General features: G+C 42.6%; 1 protein-coding gene across 5 annotated transcripts in view; it reads right to left on the minus strand.

Moving 5' to 3' along the window:
• Window positions 1-425: 425 nt before the first annotated feature.
• Window positions 426-21,566, minus strand: part of ARHGAP35 (Rho GTPase activating protein 35) — a 35,555-nt gene continuing 14,414 nt past the window's right edge. Inside the window, exons 3-8 of one of the 5 annotated variants that reach the window (XR_014950839.1) lie at window positions 20,299-20,443; window positions 17,137-17,214; window positions 15,350-15,481; window positions 11,110-11,215; window positions 4,929-6,516; window positions 426-4,876 (exon numbers count right to left, since the gene is read on the minus strand). Coding sequence is in view for 1 of the 5 variants with exons in the window: in XM_085564656.1 (XP_085420782.1) it covers window positions 6,231-6,516; window positions 11,110-11,215; window positions 15,350-15,481; window positions 17,137-17,214; window positions 20,299-20,443 (747 nt within the window). In the remaining 4 variants the exon portion in view is untranslated. Of the gene's footprint in view, window positions 6,517-11,109; window positions 11,216-15,349; window positions 15,482-17,136; window positions 17,215-20,298; window positions 20,444-21,566 lie in introns of all 5 variants that reach the window. The other 4 variants (XR_014950841.1, XR_014950842.1, XR_014950840.1 and 1 more) reach the window with 4 other exon arrangements.

Consider the following 21,566-nt stretch of genomic DNA (forward strand, 5'->3'; position numbering starts at 1 on the left):
ATCCCAATTAAATCCCAGTTTAATTCCAATTAAATCTCCATTTTTTTCTAATTAAATCCCAGTTTAATTTTAATTAAATACCAGTTTGATCCAAATTAAATCCCAGTTTAATTCTAATTAAATCCCAGTTTAATTTTAATTAAATCCCAGTCTGATCCCAGTTTGATCCCAATTAAGTCTCAGTCCGATCCCAATTAAATCCCAGTTTAATCCCAATTAAATCCAAATAAAATCTCGGTTCAATCCCAGTTTAATCCAAATTAAATCCCATTTTTTTCCAATTAAATCCCACTTTAATCCAAATTAAATCCCATTTTTTTTCCAATTAAACCCCACTTTAATCCCAATTAAATCCCATTTTTTTCCCATTTTCCCACTCAAATCCCAATTCCCGTTTTCCAAGGAAAAATAAATGTCCGCAGCCGCCTGCTTTTATTTTTAATTCTCTTTTTTTGTTGTTTTTTTCTCATTTTTTCACCTTTTTTTTCCTCTTTTTCCTCTTCCTTCCATCTTTATTTTCCCGGCAATTCCCGGCGCTTTCCTCATGCACGAAATCCCGAAAAAAATCCCGGGAAAAGCCCCAAAAATTCCCAAAAAATCCCCAAAAAATCCCCAAAAAACGGCCTCAAACCCAGCGGAAATTCCTGAAAAATTCAAATTTTTTTGCCGGGATTTTCCTAAAAAATCCCAAAAATTCCCCCTGGGAGGCCCCAAAATTCCGGAATAAAAAAATTCCCGGGATTTTTCCAACGGGTTGGGCGGAAATTCCAAATTTTTGGTGTTTTTTTTTTTTTTCGGAATTAATTTTTATTTATATTTTTTTTTCCCGACAATAATTTACGGCGGCTCCGAAATTTTCCGTTTTCCATCCGTTTCCTTGGGATGATCCCAAAAAAAGATTGAAATAAAACGGGGAAAAAAAAACTAAATTAAAAAAATCCTAAAATCCACAGGAAAAAAAAACGAAAAAATCCCCCAAAAAAACCCCAAAATTCAGAATTTTGGCCCCAAAAACGTGGCAGGAAAAGGAGGGAAAATGGCCCTGAAATTTTCCTTTTTTCCTGTTTTTTTTTTTGGGAAAAATGGCTCCAAATTCCCAGGTTTTGATGGATTTTCCTTCGATTTTCCCCTCCCGGCAACGAAATTCCCTCAAAAGGCTCCTGCAGCTGAAAAATCCGATTTTTTCAGGGAAAAATCGCATATTTTTGGGAAAAAAAATTGAATTTTTTTACATTTTTTCCCCCATTTTTCCACCTGTTTTTAATCTATAATTTCCTCAAAATCTCCAGCTGAAAAATCAGATTTTTTTTCAGGGAAAAATCGCAAATTTTGGGGAAAAAAATTGAATTTTTTTACATTTTTTCCCCCATTTTTTCACCTTTTTTTTCTATAAATTCCTCAAAATCTCCAGCTGAAAAATCAGATTTTTTCAGGGAAAAATCACAAATTTTGGGGAAAAAAATTGAATTTTTTTTACTTTTTTTCCCCCATTTTTTCACCTTTTTTTTGTCTATAAATTCCCCAAAATCTCCAGCGGAAAAATTGGATTTTTCCAGGGGAAAATCTCAAATTTTTGGGAAAAAAATTGAAATTTTAAAAATTCTTTCCCAATTTTTCCACCTTTTTTTTTCCCCCTATAAATTCCCCAAAATCTCCAGCTGAAAAATTGGATTTTTCCATAGAAAAAAACCTCAAATTTTGGGGGAAAAAAATGATTTTTTTTCCATTTTTTCCCAATTTTCCCACCTTTTTTCATATATAAATCCCCCAAAATCTCCAGATGAAAAAATGGATTTTTCCATGGAAAAAACTCAAATTTTTGGGAAAAAAATATATTTTTTTTTACATTTTTTTCCCCATTTTTCCACCTTTTTTTTGTGTCAAAATCCCCTAAAAGCTCCACGGATTTTTCTATGGAAAAATCTCAAATTTTTGGGAAAAAATTTGAATTTTTTTACATTTTTATCCCATTTTTCCACCTTTTTTCATCTATAAATTCCCCAAAATCTCCAGCTGAAAAATCAGATTTTTCCATACAAAAAAACCTCAAATTTGGGGGGAAAAAATAATATTTTTTTTCAATTTTTTTCCCAAATTTTCCACCTTTTTTTGGCTATAAATCCCCCAAAATTCCCCCAAAAGCTCCAGCTTAAAAATCCGATTTTTCCATTAAAAAAACCTCAATTTTTAGGTAAAAAAAATTGAATTTTCCGCCCAATTTTTCTGCATTTTTTCCCCACTTTTTCCACTTTATTTTTGCTACAAATCCCCCAAAATTCATCTTAAAAAATCCCATTTTTGGGGGGAAAAAAATTGAATTTTTTTGCGTTTTTCCCCCATTTTTTTTTTGCATTCCCCCCAATTTTTCCCACTTTTTTTTTTTCCTTTTTTTTTTTAACCCCTAAAATTCCCAAAATTGGGAAATTTGGGATTTGGAGCCTTTTTTTTTTTAAATTTTGAATTTTTTGGGGGATTTTTGTGCCCGGGTCGGGGTCTCGGGGACGTCTTAAAGTGCGAAGAGACCCGGGAGGTCCCGGTGGTACCATGAAAATCCCAAAAAATCCCCAAAATTCCCAAAAATTCCCAAATTTCCTCCAAATTCCCAAAATTCCCGATTTTTTTTGGTGGGAAAAACCCAAATTTGGGGGGTGGGGGAAGGTCCAAGGCCCCACCCCGGAAGTGCTTTGGGGCGGATTTGGGGAATTTTGGGGATTTTTTTGGGGAAATTTTGGGGATTTTTGGGGGAATTTTGGGGATTTTTGGGGTCTTGAGGGGTCTGAGGAGCCGCGGTGGCCTCGGGTGGACCTTGGGCAACCTTGGGTGGGATTTGGGCAACCTCAGATGGACCCAGGGCCACCTGGGATGGAGCTTGGGCCACCATGGATGGAATTTGGGCAACCTCGGATGGAATTTGGGCAACCTTGGGTGGGATCTGGGCAACCTCAGATGGACCCAGGGCCACCTGGGATGGGATTTGGGCAACCTCAGATGGACCCAGGGCCACCTCGGATGGAATTTGGGCAACCTCGGATGGGATTTGGGACCACCTTGGATGACCCTGAGCTACCTCAGATGGAGCTTGGGCAACCTTGGATGGAATTTGGGCAACCTTGGGTGGGATCTGGGCAACCTCAGATGGACCCAGGGCCACCTGGGATGGAGCTTGGGCCACCATGGATGGAATTTGGGCAACCTCGGATGGGATTTCGGCAACCTCAGATGGACCCAGAGCCACCATGGATGGGATTTGGGCAACCTCAGAAGGAGCTTGGGCAACCTGAGATGGACCCAGGGCCACCTGAGATGGAGCTTGGGCCACCATGGATGGGATCTGGGCAACCTCGGATGGGATTTGGGACCACCTTGGATGACCCTGAGCTACCTCAGATGGAGCTTGGGCCACCATGGATGGAATTTGGGCAACCTCAGATGGAGTTTGGGCAACCTCAGATGGACCCAGGGCCACCTGAGATGGAATTTGGGCAACCTTGGGTGGGATCTGGGCAACCTCAGATGGACCCAGGGCCACCTGAGATGGAGCTTGGGCCACCATGGATGGGATCTGGGCAACCTCGGATGGAGTTTGGGCAACCTTGGGTGGGATTTGGGCAACCTCAGATGGACCCAGGGCCACCATGGATGGAATTTGGGCAACCTTGGATGGAATTTGGGACCACCTTGGATGACCCTGAGCTACCTCAGATGGAGCTTGGGCAACCTTGGATGGAATTTGGGCAACCTTGGATGGAGTTTGGGCAACCTCAGATGGACCCAGGGCCACCATGGATGGAATTTGGGCAACCTTGGGTGGGATCTGGGCAACCTCAGATGGACCCAGGGCCACCATGGATGGAATTTGGGCAACCTCAGAAGGAGCTTGGGCAACCTGAGATGGACCCAGGGCCACCTGAGATGGAGCTTGGGCCACCATGGATGGAATTTGGGCAACCTCAAAAGGAGCTTGGGCCATCTTGGATGGAGTTTGGGCAACCTGGGATGGAATTTGGGCAACTTTGGAGCACCTCGGATGACCCTGGGCTACCTCAGAAGGAGCTTGGGCCACCTGGGATGGGATTTGGGACACCTGGGATGGGATTTGGGCCACCTGGGATGGGATTTGGGCCACCTGGGATGGGATTTGGGCCACTTTGGAGCACCTCGGATGGATCCTGGGCAACGTTGGATGAGCCTTGCATGGATGTTGGGCCACCTTGGATCTCCTTGAGCCACCTTGGACCACCTGGAGTGACCCTTGGACCACCAGGAATGACCCTCAGGCCACCTTGGACCACCTGGAGTGACCCTTGGACCATCTTGGATGACCCTCAGGCCACCTTGGACCACCTGGAGTGACCCTTGGACCATCTTGGATGACCCTCAGGCCACCTTGGACCACCTGGAATGACCCTTGGACCATCTTGGATGACCCTCAGGCCATCTCAGACCCCCTGGAATGACCCTTGGACCACCTGGAGTGACCCTTGGACCACCAGGAATGACCCTCAGGCCACCTTGGACCACCCGGAATGACCCTTGGACCACCTGGAATGACCCTCAGGCCACCTTGGACCACCTGGAGTGACCCTTGGACCACCGGGAATGACCCTTGGACCACCGGGAATGACCCTCAGGCCACCTTGGACCACCTGGAGTGACCCCTGGGCCACCGGGAATGACCCCTGGACCACCTGGACTGACCCTTGGACCATCTTGGATGACCCTCAGGCCACTCTGGACCACCAGGAATGACCCCTGGACCACCTGGAGTGACCCTTGGACCACCGGGAATGACCCCTGGACCACCGGGAATGACCCTCAGGCCACCCTGGACCACCGGGAGTGACCCTTGGACCATCTTGGATGACCAACAGACCACCTTGGGCCACCAGGAATGACCCTTGGACCATCTTGGATGACCAACAGACCACCTTGGGCCACCAGGAATGACCCTTGGGCCACCAGGAGTGACCCTTGGACCACCTGGAGTGACCCTCAGGCCACCTCGGCCACCCCCACCCCCTTCCAGCCCCTCCCAGGCCCCGTCCCGGGGACGTCCGGCCGGCCCGGCCAAAGTCCGGTCCAACGTCTCCGGCCACGGCCGAACTCCGGCCGGACACCCCGGAGGTCACTCCAGAATGGCCGAACTCCGGCCGGACACCCCGGAGGTCACTCCAAACTCCGGCCGGACACCCCGGAGGTCACTCCAGAATGGCCGAACTCCGGCCGGACACCCCGGAGGTCACTCCAAACTCTGGCCGGACACCCCGGAGGTCACTCCAGAATGGCCGAACTCCGGCCGGACACCCCGGCGGTCACTCCCAATTCCGGCCGGACACCCCGGAGGTCACTCCGGAATGGCCGAACTCCACCGGTCACTCCGAAAAGACCAAACCCCGGCCGGACACTCCGGCGGTCACTCCGGACTCCGGCCGGACACCCAGGAATGGCCGAATCCCACCGGTCACTCCGAACTCCGGCCGCACATCCCGGCGGTCACTCCGGACTGGCCGAATTCCACCGGTCACTCTGAACTCCGGCCGGACATCCTGGTGGTCACTCCAGAAGGAGCCGAATTCCGGCCGGACGTCCCAGTGGTCACTCCGAATTCTGGCCGCACGTCCCAGTGGTCACTCTGAATCCCGGCCGGACACCCTGGTGGTCACTCCGGACTGGCCGAACTCCACCGGTCACTCCAAACTCCGGCCAAAACCCCAGCCGGACACCCTGGTGGTCACTCCGGACTGGCCGAACTCCACCGGTCACTCCAAAAAGACCAAACCCCGGCCGGACATTCCGGTGGTCACTCCGGACTGGCCGAACTCCACCGGTCACTCCCAATTCCGGCCGGACACTCTGGAAAGGGCCAAATTCTGGCCGGACATCCCGGCGGTCACTCCGAACCCCAACCGGACACCCCGGCGGTCACTCCCAATTCCGGCCGGACACCCCAGCGGTCACTCCGGACTGGCCGAACTCCACCGGTCACTCCGAAACGACCAAACTCCGGCCAAACCCCGTCCGGTCACTCCGGACTGGCCGAACTCCACCGGTCACTCCGAAACGACCAAACTCCGGCCAAACCCCGTCCGGTCACTCCGGACTGGCCGAACTCCACCGGTCACTCCGAATTCCCGGCCGGACGCCCCGTCGGTCACTGGGGCCGGACATCCCAGCGGTCACTCCGAACTCCGGCCAAACCCCCGTCCGGCCGTCGCTCCCCCACGCCGCCCTCAAGGCCCCGGCGCGTCCGGCGGCGGCGACGGCGTCCGAGCAGGGGACGGCGGCGCCGGGCCGGCGGCGGCCGGAGCCGGGCCGGGCGAGCCGGGCGTGTCCGGCGGCGGCCGGAGCGAGAAGAAGAAGGGGCACTGGTGGATGAAGAGTTCGATGATTGTCTGGTAGGTCCTGGTGGCCGTCAGCGCGTCCATGGTGCTGAAGTCCGGCCGCATCAGCGTCGGCCAGAAGCAGATGGACAGGTTCTCGCTGGTCATCAGGTTGACGCGGTGCTGCTGGCTGACCCTAGGGGGGGACGACACCAGAGTGACCGCTCGGTGGTGGACAACACCAGAGTGACCACTTGGTGGTCAGCAGATCCCAAAATTGCAAAAATTCCCACTAAAATCGCCCAGAAAATGACCCAAAATCCTTCTGGAGATGTTCCTGCTGACCATCAGGGTGGACAACACCAGAGTGACCAGTCAGTGGTCAGTAGACACCAAAAAATCACAAAATTGCAAAAAATCCCACTAAAATCGCCCAAAAAATGACCCAAAATCCTTCTGGAGATGTTCCTGCTGACCATCAGGGTGGACAACACCAGAGTGACCAGTCAGTGGTCAGCAGATCCCAAAATTGCAAAAATTCCCACCAAAATCGCCCAAAAAATGACCCAAAAACCCTCCAGGACATGTTCCTCCTGACCCTAGGGGTGGACGACACCAGAGTGACCGCTCGGTGGTGGACAACGGCAGAGTGACCACTTGGTGGTCAGCAGATCCCAAAATTGCAAAAATTCCCACCAAAATCGCCCAGAAAATGACCCAAAAACCCTCCAGGAGATGTTCCTGCTGACCATGAGGTGGACAATGGCAGAGTGACCACTCAGTGGTCAGAAGATCCCAAAATACCAAAAATTCCCACCAAAATCGCCCAAAAAATGACCCAAAATCTTTCTGGAAAGGTTCCTGCTGACCATCAGGGTGGATGACACCAGAGTGACCGCTCGGTGGTGGACAACGGCAGAGTGACCACTTGGTGGTCAGCAGATCCCAAAATTGTAAAAATTCCCACTAAAATCGCCCAAAAAGTGACCCAAAAAACCCTCCAGGAGAGGTTCCTGCTGACCCTGGGGGTGGACGACACCAGAGTGACCACTCAGTGGTGGACAATGGCAGAGTGACCACTTGGTGGTCAGAAGATCCCAAAATACCAAAAATTCCCACTAAAATCGCCCAAAAAGTGACCCAAAAACCCTCCAGGAGATGTTCCTGCTGACCATGAGGTGGACAACGCCAGAGTGACCACTCAGTGGTCAGTAGACACCAAAAAAATCACAAATTTGCAAAAATTCCCACCAAAATCGCCCAAAAAATGACCCAAAACCCTCCAGGAGATGTTCCTCCTGACCCTAGAGGTGGACAACACCAGAGTGACCACTCGGTGGTGGACAATGGCAGAGTGACCACTCAGTGGTCAGAAGATCCCAAAATACCAAAAATTCCCACTAAAATCGCCCAAAAAGTGACCCAAAAACCCTCCAGGAGAGGTTCCTGCTGACCATGAGGTGGACAACGCCAGAGTGACCGCTCGGTGGTCAGTAGACACCAAAAAATCACAAAATTGCAAAAAATCCCACTAAAATCGCCCAAAAAATGACCCAAAATCCTTCTGGAGATGTTCCTGCTGACCATCAGGGTGGACAATACCAGAGTGACCACTCGGTGGTCAGAAGATCCCAAAAATTCCCACCAAAAATGACCCAAAAAGGGCCAAAATTCCCAAAAAATTCCGCTGGCGTAGAGAAAAAAATACGGAAAAAATTGCAAAAAAAAATTCACCAAAAATCCCCAAAAAAAGCTCAAAAATTGCCAAAAAATGATGGAAAAATTGCCCAAAAAATTATTGAAAAATTCCCCCAAAATTGCCAGAAAATGAGCGAAATATTCCCAAAAATTGCAAAAAAAAATTTCCAAAAATTCTCAAAAAATTGCCAAAAAATAATTCAAAAATTCCCCCAAAATTACCAAAAAGTTATTGAAAAATTGCCCAAAAATTGCCCAAAAATTATTGAAAAATTCCCCCAAAATTATAGAAAAATTTCCCAAAAATTGCCAAAAAATAATTTAAAAATTCCCCCAAAATTATAAAAAAAATTTCCCAAAAATTGCCAAAAAATAATAAAAAAATTCCCAAAAATTGCTCCTAAAATAGAAAGAAAGCTATGAAATAATTTGTAAAAAAATCACCCAAAAATCCCCCAAAAAACGCAAAAAAAGCAGCTCAAAAAATGCCAAAAATTCCCCAAAAATTGTGGAAAAATTCCCCAAAAATTGCAAAAAAATTATGGAAAAATTCCCCAAAAATTGCCAAAAAATTATGGAAAAATTGCCCAAAATTGCAAAAAATTATCAAAAAATTCCCCAAAAATTCCTGAAAAAATTTCAAAAAATTTCCCAAAAAATTCCCAAAAATATCCCCCGGAAAAATGATGGAAATTTTTGTAAAAAATACCAAAAAAAATCACCAAAAAAACACCAAAAATACAAAAAAAACCCAAAAACTCCTAAAAAACTCCCAAAAGATGATGGAAAAATTAGTAAAAACTCACAAAAAAAAAATCTTCAAAAATGGCCAAAAAAGCCCCAAAATTCACCCCAAAAATGCAAAAAAAATTCCAAAAAATACAAAAAAATTCCTGGAAAATTTCCTATTAAAAAATTGATTTAAAAATTGGCAAAAAAATCACAAAAAATGGAAAGTTTTGGAATTTTTTTCTATGAAAAATGGAAAAATCTGGACTTTTTCCCATTAAAAGGAAGAAAAAAATTCCCATTTTTTTTCCATGAAAAATGAGAAAATTCTGGAATTTTTTTCCATGAAAAATCAGAAAAATCCTGGAATTTTTTCCATGAAAACCACTGAAAAATCCCCAAAAATATCCCAAAAAATTCTTTAAAAATTCCTAAAAATTTCCCCTCAACAAATTACAGAAGAATTTGCAAAAAATCTGAAATAAAACCCCCCAAAAAAATTTTAATCCCCAAAAATTGCCAAAAAAACTCCAAAAAATCCCCAAATTTAAAAAAAAAAAAAATTACTTAAAATTCCCCATAAATTCAAAAAAATCTTGGAAAAAATTAGAAAAAAAATGCCCAAAAATCTCCAAAAAAATTTTTGGAAAAATTCCAATTACAAAAAAAAAAAAAAAGGAAAAATTGTAGAAAATCCAAAAATAATTCCAAAAATTGCCAAAAATATAAAAAAAGAAAATCACAAAAATACCTCGAAAAATCACTGAAAATGACCCAAAAAATTCCCCAAAAATTCCCCAAATTCCCAGAAATTTCCCTCTTAAAAATGATGGAAAAATTTGCAAAAAATCTCCAGAAAAATCACAAAAAATTACAAAAAAACTCACTAAAAATGACCAAAAACCCCAAAATTTCACCCAAATCTGCCCAAAAACTGCCAAAAAATCCCCAAAAAAATCCACTTAAAAATTATGGAAAAACTTGGAAAAAATATTTTTAAATTATCAAAAAAACTCCAAAAAAATTGCAAAAAGTCACAAAAAACACCCAAAATTTCACCCAAATTTTCCCAAAAAATTCCCCTGAAAAAATGACTTAAAAATTCGGAAGAAAAAAAAACCAAATGAACAAACAAACAAAAAAAACCTCCAAAAAAATCAGAAAAAAATCCCCTCAAAAATTCCAAAAAAATCCCAAAAAATCCCAAATTTTCCCAAAAATCCCAGAAAAAAATTCCCAAAAACATTCCCCTGAAAAAAATGATGGAAAAATTCGGAAAAAAATAAAAAATGTATTAAAAAAAGCCCAAAAAATCACCAAAAATTCCAAAAAATTTCCCCAAAGTTCCCAAGTTTCTCCAAAAATCCCCGAAAAAAAGTTCCCAAAAAACAATTGAAAAATCGGGAAAAAAATCCCAAAAAATAAAAAAAAAAAATCCAAAAAGACCTCCAATAAATTGCAAAAAATCACAAGAAGACCCCAAAATTTCACCCGCAACCTCTCCAAAAATTCCCCAAAAATTCCCAAATTTCCCCAAAAATCCCCCCAAAAAATTCCCGAAAAATGATGGAAAAATTGGGGAAAAAATAAACAAAAAAAAATCCCAAAAAACCACCAAAAAACCCTCAAAAATTCCCAACTTTTCCCCAAAATCCCCAAAAACAAAATCCCAAAAAATGATGGAAAAATGATGGAAAAATTCGGAAAAAATGTCAAAAAAATCACCAAAAAACCCCCAGAAAATTGCAAAAAATCACAAAAAACCCAAAATTTCACCTGAAACCTCTCCAAAAAATTCCAAAAAATTCCCAAATTTTCCCAAAAATCCCCGAAAATAATTCCCAAAAAATAATGGAGAAATTGGAAAAAAATTCAAAAAAAAACCTCAAAAAACCAAAAAATCCCAAAAAACCCCCAAAAAATCATAAAAAAAGCCGTCAAAAATTCCCAAAAAATTCCGAAAAAATTCCCCAAATTCCCCAAAAATCCCCGATAAAAGTTTCCAAAAAACGATGGAAAAATTCAGTAAAAATCTCAAAAAATCACCAAAAAACCCCAAAAAATCGCAAAAAATCACAAAAAGACCATAAAATGTCACCCGAAACCTGTCCAAAAATCACCAAAAAAATCCCAAAAATCCCCAAAAAAATCCCAAAAATCCCCGGGATAAAATTCCTAAAAAACATCCATTAAAAACGCCAAAAAAAATCAGAAAAAAATCAAAAAAATCCAAAAAAACCCCAAAAAATCACCTAAAACCCCCCCAAAACCGCCCCTAAACCTCTCCGAAAATTCCGAATTTTTTCCCGAAAATTCCCAAATTTCCCGAAATCCCGGGAATTCGCCCCAAACGGGATCCCACCTGTTGAGGTGCGCGATGACGTACTTGAAGACCTCGTAGTTCTCGCGGGGGAAGCGCCGCAGGACCTCGCGCAGCGCCAGCAGCTTCTGCTCCCGGTCGCTGATCTCTGGGCATTTTGGGGAGAAAAACGGGGATTTTGGGAAAATCAGAATTGGGGGGAATTGAGGGGGGGATATGGGGGAAAAATATTGGGAATTTTGGGGGAGAAAATGGGGGGAAATGGGGATTTTGGGGGGGAAAATGAGGGGAAATGGAAAGAAAAATGGGAATTTTTGGGGGGAAATGGAAAGAAAAATTGGGATTTTTTTGGGGGGAAAAATGGGGATTTTGGGAAATTTAATGGGGAAAAATGGGGGGAAAATAGGGATTTTGGGGGAGAAAATGGAGGGGAAATTGAAAGAAAAATGGGAATTTTGGGGGGGGAAATGGGAATTTTTTTGGGGGAAATGGGGATTTTGGGGGGGGAAATGGAGGGGAAATGGAAAGAAAAATGGGAATTTTTTTTGGGGAAAATGGGGATTTTGGGAAAAATGGGGGGAAAATAGGGGGGAAATGGGGATTTTGGGGTGGAAAATGAGGGGGAAATGGAAAGAAAAATGGGAATTTTTTTGGGGAAAATGGGGATTTGGGGAAAAATCAGGATTGTGGGAAATTTAGGGGGAAAATGGGGGAAAAATGGGGGGAAATGGGGATTTTGGGGGGCAAAATGGGGATTTTTGGGGGGGGGAAATGGAGGGGAAATGGAAAGAAAAATGGGAATTTTTTGGGGGGAAAATGGGGATTTTGGGAAAAATGGGGATTTTGGGAAATTTAATGGGGAAAAATGGGGGGAAATAGGGAGAAAATGGGGATTTTGGGGGGGAAAATGGGGATTTTGGGGGGGAAAATGGGGGGGAAATGGAAAGAAAAATGGGAATTTTTTGGGGGGAAAAATGGAGGGGGAATGGAAAGAAAAGTGGGGATTTTGGGGGGGAAAATGGGGATTTTGGGGGGGAAAATGGAGGGGAAATGGAAAGAAAAATGGGAATTTTTTGGGGGAAAATGGGGATTTGGGGAAAAGTCAGAATTGTGGGAAATTTAGGGGGAAAATGGGGGGAAAATGGGGATTTTGGGGGGAAAAATGGGCATTTTGGGAAAATGGGGATTTTGGGGGAAAAAAGGGAATTTTTGGGTGAAAAATGGGGCAGAAAATGAGGCAAAATGGGGCAAAAAGGGAATTATGGAGGGAAAATGGAAATTTTGCAGGGGAAAATGGGAATTTTTGGGGGGGAAAATGGAGGGGAAATGGGAATTTTGGGAAAATAAACGGAATTTTGGGGAAAATATTGGGGATTTTAAGGGGAAATGGGAATTTTGCTTGTTAGCAAAGCCAGCAGCTTCTGCTCCTGGTCGTTGATCTCTGGGAAAAAAACAACGGGAATTTGGGGGGAAAAACGGGGATTTTGGGAAAAATCAGAATTGGGGGGAATTGAGGGGGGATATGGGGGAAAAATATTGGGAATTTTGGGGTAAAAAATGGGGGGAAATGGGGATTTTGGGGGGAAAAAAGGAGGGGAAATGGAGGGAAAAGGGGGGAAAATGGGAATTTTGGGGGGGAAAATGGGGATTTGGGGAAAAATATTGGGAATTTTTGGGGGGAAAATGGGGCAAAAATGGGGTAAAACGAGAATTTTGGGGGGAAAAATGGAGGGAAAGTGGGGGGAAAATGGGAACTTCGGGGGAAAATGGGAATTTTGGGAAAATGGGAATTTTGGATGGAATATTGGGAATTTTGGGGGGGAAATGGGAATTTTTGGGTGAAAATGGGACAAAAATGGGGGAAAATTGGTTGGGAAGTGGGAATTTGGGGAATTTTGGGGGGAAGTTTTGGGGATTTTTTTGGGGAATTTGGGAAATTTGGGAATTCTGGGAATTTGGGGAATTCTGGACTCACTGTCGCCCTCCAGGGACCAATTAAGCCCCAATTAACGGGAAATAAAGCGAGATTTGGCTGTGGAAATTTGGGAATTTTGGGGAATTTTTTGGGAATATTTTAGAAATTTTAGAAATTCTGGAGATTTTGGGAATTCTGGGAATTTGGGAAATTTTTTGGGAATTTTGGGAATTCCGGACTCACTGTCGCCCTCCAGTGCCGCTCTGGGGATGGCGGCACCAATTAACAAGAAATAAAGCGGGATTTTTTGGGGGAAATTTGGGAATTTTTGGGGAATTTTTGGGGGAATTTGGGGAATTTTGGGAATTCTGGAAATTTGGGAATTCAGGGAATGTGGGAATTCTGGACTCACTGTCTCCCTCAGTGGCCGCTCTGGGAATGGCGGCACCGATTAACGGGAAATAAAGCGGGAATTTTTTGGGGGAAATTTGGGAATTTTTGGGGAATTTTTGGGGGAATTTGGAGAATTTTTTGGGGGAATTTGGGGAATTTTGGGAATTCTAGAAATTTGGGAATTCTGGACTCACTGTCGCCCTCCAGTGGCCGCTCTGGGAATGGCGGCACCAATTAACGAGAAATAAAGTGGGAATTTTTTGGGGGAAATTTGGGAATTTTTGGGGAATTTTTTGGGGGATTTGGGGAATTTTGGGAATTCTGGAAATTTGGGAATTCTAGGAATTTGGGGAATGTGGGAATTCTGGACTCACTGTCGCCCTCCAGTGGCCGCTCTGGGAATGGCGACACCAATTAACAAGAAATAAAGTGGGAATTTTTTGGGGGGAAATTTGGGAATTTTTGGGGAATTTTTGGGGGAATTTGGGGAATTTTTGGGGGAATTTAGGGAATTTTGGGAATTCTGGAAATTTGGGAATTCTAGGAATTTGGGGAATGTGGGCATTCTGGACTCACTGTCGCCCTCCAGTGGCCGCTCTGGGAATGGCGACACCAATTAACAAGAAATAAAGTGGGAATTTTTTGGGGGAATTTGGGAATTTTTGGGGGAATTTGGGGAATTTTGGGAATTCTGGAAATTTGGGAATGTGGGGAATGTGGGAATTCCGGACTCACTGTCTCCCTCAGTGGCCGCTCTGGGGATGGCGGCACCGATTATTGGGAAATAAAGTGGGAATTTTTTGGGGGAAATTTGGGAATTTTTGGGGAATTTTTTTGGGGGAATTTGGGGAATTTTGGGAATTCTGGAAATTTGGGAATTCAGGGAATGTGGGAATTCTGGACTCACTGTTGCCCTCCAGTGGCCGCTCTGGGGATGGCGGCACCAATTAACGGGAAATAAAGCAGGAATTTTTTGGGGGAAATTTGGGAATTTTTGGGGAATTTTTGGGGGAATTTGGAGAATTTTTTGGGGGAATTTGGGGAATTTTGGGAATTCTGGACTCACTGTCGCCCTCCAGTGGCCGCTCTGGGAATGGCGGCACCAATTAACGAGAAATAAAGTGGGAATTTTTTGGGGGAAATTTGGGAATTTTTGGGGAATTTTTGGGGGAATTTGGGGAATTTTGGAAATTCTGGAAATTTGGGAATTCTAGGAATTCGAGGAATGTGGGAATTCTGGACTCACTGTCGCCCTCCAGTGGCCGCTCTGGGGATGGCGGCACCGATTAACGGGAAATAAAGCGGGAATTTTTTTGGGAATTTTTTGGGAATTTTTTGGGGAATTTTTTTGGGGAATTTGGGGAATTTGGGGAATTTTGGGAATTCTGGAAATTTGGGAATTCTAGGAATTCTGGGAATGTGGGAATTCTGGACTCACTGTCGCCCTCCAGTGGCCGCTCTGGGGATGGCGGCACCGATTAATGAGAAATAAAGCGGGAATTTTTTGGGGGAAATTTGGGAATTTTTGGGGGAATTTGGGGAATTTTTGGGGGAATTTGGGGAATTTTGGGAATTCTGGAAATTTGGGAATTCTAGGAATTCGGGGAATGTGGGCATTCTGGACTCACTGTCGCCCTCCAGTGGCCGCTCTGGGAATGGCGGCACCGATTAACGGGAAATAAAGCGGGAATTTTTTTGGGGGAAATTTGGGAATTTTTGGGGAATTTTTGGGGGAATTTGAGGAATTTGGGGAATTTTGGGGGGAATTTGGGGAATTTTGGAAATTCTGGAATTTTGGGAATTCTGGAAATTTGGGGATTCTAGGAATTCGGGGAATGTGGGAATTCTGGACTCACTGTCGCCCTCCAGTGGCCGCTCTGGGAATGGCGGCACCGATTAACGGGAAATAAAGCGGGAATTTTTTGGGGAATTTTTTGGGAATTTTTTGGGGAATTTTGGGAATTCCGGACTCACTGTGGGCCTCCACCAGCTCCAGCTGCATGGCGTAGGGCACCAGGGGCTCCGGCAGCTCCGAGAAGAAACTTTTCATGGCTCCGGCCACGGCGTTGACGGTGAAATCCTTCTCAGCCAGGTCCAGGCCGTGGTCTGGGGCAAATCCAAAAAAAATTTAGGGATTTTTGGGGGTTGGAAAAGTGGGAATCGCGTCCCGACGTTCCCAGAAAAAAATCGGGGTGAAAAAACGGGAATTTCGGCCAAAAAAACGGAGTTTTTGTGAGAAAAATGTGAATTTTTTCCCCTAAAAATCTGAATTTTTGACACAAAAATCCCTGGGATTCTGTGGGATTTTGGGGCAGGAAAAGTGGGAATCTCATCCCAAAATTCCTTGGATTGGGGAAAATTCCCAGAAAAACATGGGGTGAAAAAACGAGAATTTTGGCCAAAAAAACGGAGTTTTTACGCAAAAATTCGGATTTTTTTCGCTAAAATTCCGATTTTTTGTGCCAAAATCCAGAATTTTTGACCCAAAAATTTCTGGAATTCTCTGGGATTATGGGATAGGAAAAGTGGGAATCACATCCCAACATTCCCTGGGATTGGGGAAAATTCCCAGAAAAAATTGGGGTGAAAAGATGGGAATTTTGGCAAAAAATCCAGAAGTTTTGCGACAAAATTTGGAAGTTTTGCGACAAAATTTGGAATTTTTGCACCAAAATTCGGAATTTTTGCCCCAAAAATCCCTGGAATTCTCTGGGATTTGGGGCAGGAAAAGTGGGAATCACATCCCAACATTCCCAGAAAAAAATTGGGGTGAAAAAATGGGAATTTTGGCAAAAAAATCTGGAATTTTTGTGACAAAATTTGGAATTTTTGAGCCAAAATTTGGAATTTTTTTCCTTTTTTTGTAGTTCTTGTGGATTTTTGGTGAATTTTTGGGATTTTTTTTTAAATTTTTGATTAATTTTTTTTAAAGTATTTTTATTTTTTTTTTATTTTGTAGAATCTTTTGTGATTTTTTGGCATTTTTTCAGGTTTTTTGGGGGATTTTTTTGTGATTTAATTTTTTTTTAATTTTTAAAATTTTTTTGCATTTTTTTGATTATTTTTGGGGGTTTTTTTGTGATTTTTTTCGTGACTCTTTGGTGGTTTTTTTTCATGAATTTTTTGGTGATTTTTTTCGTGAACCCTTTGGTGATTTTTGTAGATTTTTTGAACAATTTTTTGTGGTTTTTTTGTGAATTTTTTGAATTTTTAATGACTTCTAAATATTTTTTTTTTGTGATTTTTTATGATTTTTCTTTAGTGTTTTTTTTGTGATTTTTTTGTGATTTTTGGGATTATTTGGGGATTTTTTCAGGGATTTTTATTTATTTTTAATTTTTAAAAATGTTTAAATTTTTTTGGGTGCATTTTGGTGATTTTTGGGGTGTTTTTGGGGCTCACCCTGGTCGAACTGGCGCCGCAGGGATTTTTTCTGATTTTTTTTCAGATTTTTGGGGGTTTTTGGTGGGTTTTTTCGTGAATTTTTTGGTGATTTTGGTGGAATTTTTTTTTTGCGCTTTTTTTGTGAATTTTTTTAATTTTTAATGACTTTTAATTTTTTTTTTTTTGTGATTTTTTAATGATTTTTCTTTAGTGATTTTTCTTTAGTGATTTTTTTTGGGATTTTTTTAGTGATTTTTGGGATTTTTTTGGGATTTTTTCAGGGATTTTTATTTATTTTTAATTTTTATAAATGTTTAAATTTTTTTGGGTGTATTTTGGTGATTTTTGGGGTGTTTTTGGGTGTTTTTGGGGCTCACCCTGGTCGAACTGGCGCTGCAGACTCTCCATCTCCGACTTGTTGCCGCTGACGCGATAAATCCCCTCCGTGCTCAGCCCTGAAACACAAAAAAAAGGTGAAAAATCCCAATTTTGGCTTTTTTCCACCCATTTCTGCCGCTTCCTGGGGTCCTCCCAAGCTCAGCGGGGATTTTGGGGGGGAAAACAAAAAAAATTTGGATTTTTGGGGGGAAAAATCTGATTTTTGGGAGGATTTTTGGGAAAAAATTCTGATTTTTGTGGGGATTTTTTGGGAAAAAATTCTGATTTTTGGGGGGATTTTTGGGGAAAATTCTGATTTTTGGGGGGATTTTTTGGGAAAAAATTCTGATTTTTGGGGGATTTTTCCCAAAAAAGAACAGCCCCTGAAACAAAAAAATTAAAAAAAAAATTCCCTAAAAATGCCCAAAAAAAACCCCAAAACCCCTCAAAAACCCCTCCAAAAATTCCAAAAAAATTCCTAAAATTACCGAAATTCCCAAAATTCCCAAATTCCCGAATTTCTGACCTGTGGCCTCGATGTACCCAAAAAATAACCCCAAAAAATTCCCCAAAATTGCAAAAAATCCTTAAAAATGCCCCAAAAACCCCCATAAAATGCCAAGAAACCCCCAAAAAAATCCCAAAAAATTCCCAGAATTGCCAGAATTCCCGAATTTCCGACCGGTGGCCTCAATGTACCCAAAAAATAACCCCAAAAAATTCCCAAAAATTGCAAAAAAATCCCAAAAAATGCCAAGAAACCCCCCAAAACCCCTCCAAAAATCCCCAAAGATTCCCCAAATTCCCGAATTTTCCCGGAATTCCCGAGTTTCCGACCGGTGGCCTCGATGTCCCCAAAAAATTCCAAAAAAATCTCAAAAAATCCCTAAAAAATTGCAAAAAAATCCCAAAAAATGCCAAAAAAACCCCCAAAACCCCTCCAAAACTTCAGAAAAAATCCCCAAAAATTCCCTAAATTCCCCAAATTCCCGAATTTTCCCGGAATTCCCGATTTTCCGACCGGTGGCCTCGATGTACCCAAAAAATTCCCAAAAATTGTAAAAAAAAATCCCCAAAAATCCCTAAAAAATTGCAAAAAAATCCCAAAAAATGCCAAGAAACCCCTCAAAACCCCTCCAAAAATTCCCCAAATTCCCGAATTTTCCCGGAATTCCCGATTTTCCGACCGGTGGCCTCGATGTACCCAAAAAATTCCCAAAAATTGTAAAAAAAAATCCCCAAAAATCCCTAAAAAATTGCAAAAAAATCCCAAAAAATGCCAAGAAACCCCCCAAAACCCCTCCAAAAATTCAGAAAAAATTCCCAAAAATTCCCCAAATTCCCAGCATTCCCAGAATTCCCAAATTTCTGACCGGTGGCATCAATGTACCCAAAAAATTCCAAAAAAATCCCAAAAAATCCCTAAAAAATTGCAAAAAAATCCCAAAAAATGCCAAAAAAACCCCCAAAACCCCTCAAAAACCCCTCCAAAAATCTCCAAAAATTCCCCAAATTCCCGAATTTTCCCGGAATTCCCGAGTTTCCGACCGGTGGCCTCGATGTACCCAAAAAATTCCAAAAAAATCTCAAAAAATTCCTAAAAAATTGCAAAAAAATCCCAAAAAATGCCAAGAAACCCCCCAAAACCCCTCTAAAAATTCAGAAAAAATTCCCAAAAATTCCCCAAATTTCCGGCATTCCCAGAATTCCCGAATTTCTGACCGGTGGCCTCGATGTACCCAAAAAATTCCCAAAAATTGCAAAAAAAATCCCAAAAAATCCCTAAAAAATTGCAAAAAAATCCCAAAAAATGCCAAGAAACCCCCCAAAACCCCTCCAAAAATCCCCAAAAATTCCCCAAATTCCCGAATTTTCCCGGAATTCCCGATTTTCCGACCGGTGACCTCGATGTACCCAAAAAACTGCAAAAAAAAATCCCCAAAAATCCCTAAAAAATTGCAAAAAAATCCCAAAAAATGCCAAGAAACCCCCCAAAACCCCTCAAAAACCCCTCCAAAAATCCCCAAAAATTCCCAAAATTCCCAGATTTTCCCAGAATTCCCGAATTTCTGACCGGTGGCCTCGAAGTACCCAAAAAATAACCCAAAAAAATTCCAAACAATTGCAAAAAAATCCCAAAAAATGCCCAAAAAACCCCAAAAAATCCCAAAAAATTCCCAAAAATTCCCGGCATTCCCAGAATTCCCGAATTTCTGACCGGTGGCATCGATGTACCCAAAAAATTCTCAAAAAATCCCTAAAAAATTGCAAAAAAATCCCAAAAAATGCCAAAAAAACCCCCAAAACCCCTCCAAAAATCCCCCAAAATTCCCCAAATTCCCGAATTTTCCCAGAATTCCCGATTTTCCGACCGGTGGCCTCGATGTACCCAAAAAACTGCAAAAAAAAATCCCAAAAAATCCCTAAAAAATTGCAAAAAAATCCCAAAAAATGCCAAGAAACCCCCCAAAACCCCTCCAAAAATCCCCAAAAAATTCCCCAAATTCCCGAATTTTCCCGGAATTCCTGATTTTCCGACCGGTGGCCTCGATGTACCCAAAAAATAACCCCAAAAAATTCCAAAAAATTGCAAAAAAATCCCAAAAAATGCCAAAAAAACCCCCAAAACCCCTCCAAAAATTCAGAAAAAATTCCCAAAAATTCCCCAAATTCCCGAATTTTCCCAGAATTCCCGAATTTCTGACCGGTGGCATCGATGTACCAAAAAAACTGCAAAAAAATCCCAAAAAATGCCAAGAAACCCCCCAAAAACCCCTCCAAAAATCCCCCAAAATTCCCCAAATTCCCGAATTTTCCCGGAATTCCCGATTTTCCGACCGGTGGCCTCGATGTACCCAAAAAATAACCCCAAAAAATCCCCAAAAATAGCAAAAAAAAATCACAAAAAATGCCCCAAAAAACCCATAAAATGCCCCCAAAAAACCCCCAAAAATTCCCAAAAATTCCTGAAATTCCCAGAATTCCCGAATTTCTGACCGGTGGCCTCGATGTACCCAAAAAATTCCCAAAAATTGCAAAAAAAATCCCAAAAAATCCCAAAAAATGCCAAAAAAACCCCCAAAACCCCTCCAAAAATTCAGAAAAAATCCCCCAAAATTCCCCAAATTCCCGAATTTTCCCGGAATTCCCGATTTTCCGACCGGTGGCCTCGATGTACTGGATGCAGCGCTCGATGAAGACGGGGATGGGCCGCTCGGGGCTGACCACGCTGGCCAGGGGCACCCCGAAGTAGCTGCTCTCCCACGGGGCCTTGGAGAGGGACGGGCGCGCCTTCGCCTTCGGCTTCTGCGGGAAAAACGGGGAAAATCCATGGGAAATCCATGGGGAAATTCCTGGGAAACCTGCGGGGAAATTCCCGGGAAAATACGAAGAAAATTGGGGGAAAATCGGGGAAAAAAACAGGGAGTTACAGGGGAAAATCAGGGGGAAAAAACCTTGAAATTCCAGAGAAAATCTATGGGAAAATCCATGGAAAAATCAGTGAAACATTCCTGGAAAAATCCATGGAAAAATCCCTGGAAAAATCCATGGAAAATCCCTGGAAAAATCCCAGGAGTTACAGGGGAAAATCAGGGGAAAAAAACCTTGGAATTCCAGAGAAAAATCCATGGGAAAATCCATGGAAAAATCAGTGAAACATTCCTGGAAAAATCCGTGGAAAATCCCTGCAAAAATCCATGGAAAAATCCCTGGAAAAATCCCAGGAGTTACAGGGGAAACAGAGGGAAAAAAAACCCTGGAATTCCAGAGAAAAATCCATGGGAAAATCCATGGAAAAATCAGTGAAACATTCCTGGAAAAATCCATGGAAAATCCCTGGAAAAATCCCTGGAAAAATCCCGAGAATTTAAGGGGAAAGAGAGGGGAAACAACAGGGGAATCAGGGAAGAATCAGGGAAAAAATCCCCAGAAGAATCCATGGAAAAATCCCCAGAATTCCAGGGAAAATCCATGGAATAAACCCCTGAAATTCCTGGGAAAATCCATGGAAAAATCTGGGGAAAATCCCTAGAAAAATCCATGGAAAAATCCCAAGAGTTTAAGGGGAAAGAGAAAGAAAACAGAGGGAAAATCCTGGGAAAAATTCCTGGAAAAATCCCAGAATTCCAGAAAAAATCCAGGAAAAATCCGGGAAAATCAGGGGAAAAATCAGGGGAAAATCCAGGAAAAATTCCTGGAAAACTCATGAAAAAAATGGAGAAATCCTAGAAAAATCCAGGAAAATCCATGGAAAAATCCCAGAATTCCAGAAAAAATCCAGGAAAAATCAGGGGAAATCAGAGGAAAATCCAGGAAAAATTCCTGGAAAACTCAGGAAAAAAACAGGGGAAAATCCAGGAAAATCCATGGAAAAATCCCAGAATTCCAGAAAAAAATCCAGGAAAAATCAGGGGGGAAATCAGGGGAA

Source organism: Lonchura striata, chromosome 34 (genome assembly GCF_050655825.1).
Source record: "Lonchura striata isolate lonStrDom1 chromosome 34, ASM5065582v1, whole genome shotgun sequence".
Classification (NCBI taxonomy): Eukaryota; Metazoa; Chordata; class Aves; order Passeriformes; family Estrildidae; genus Lonchura; species Lonchura striata.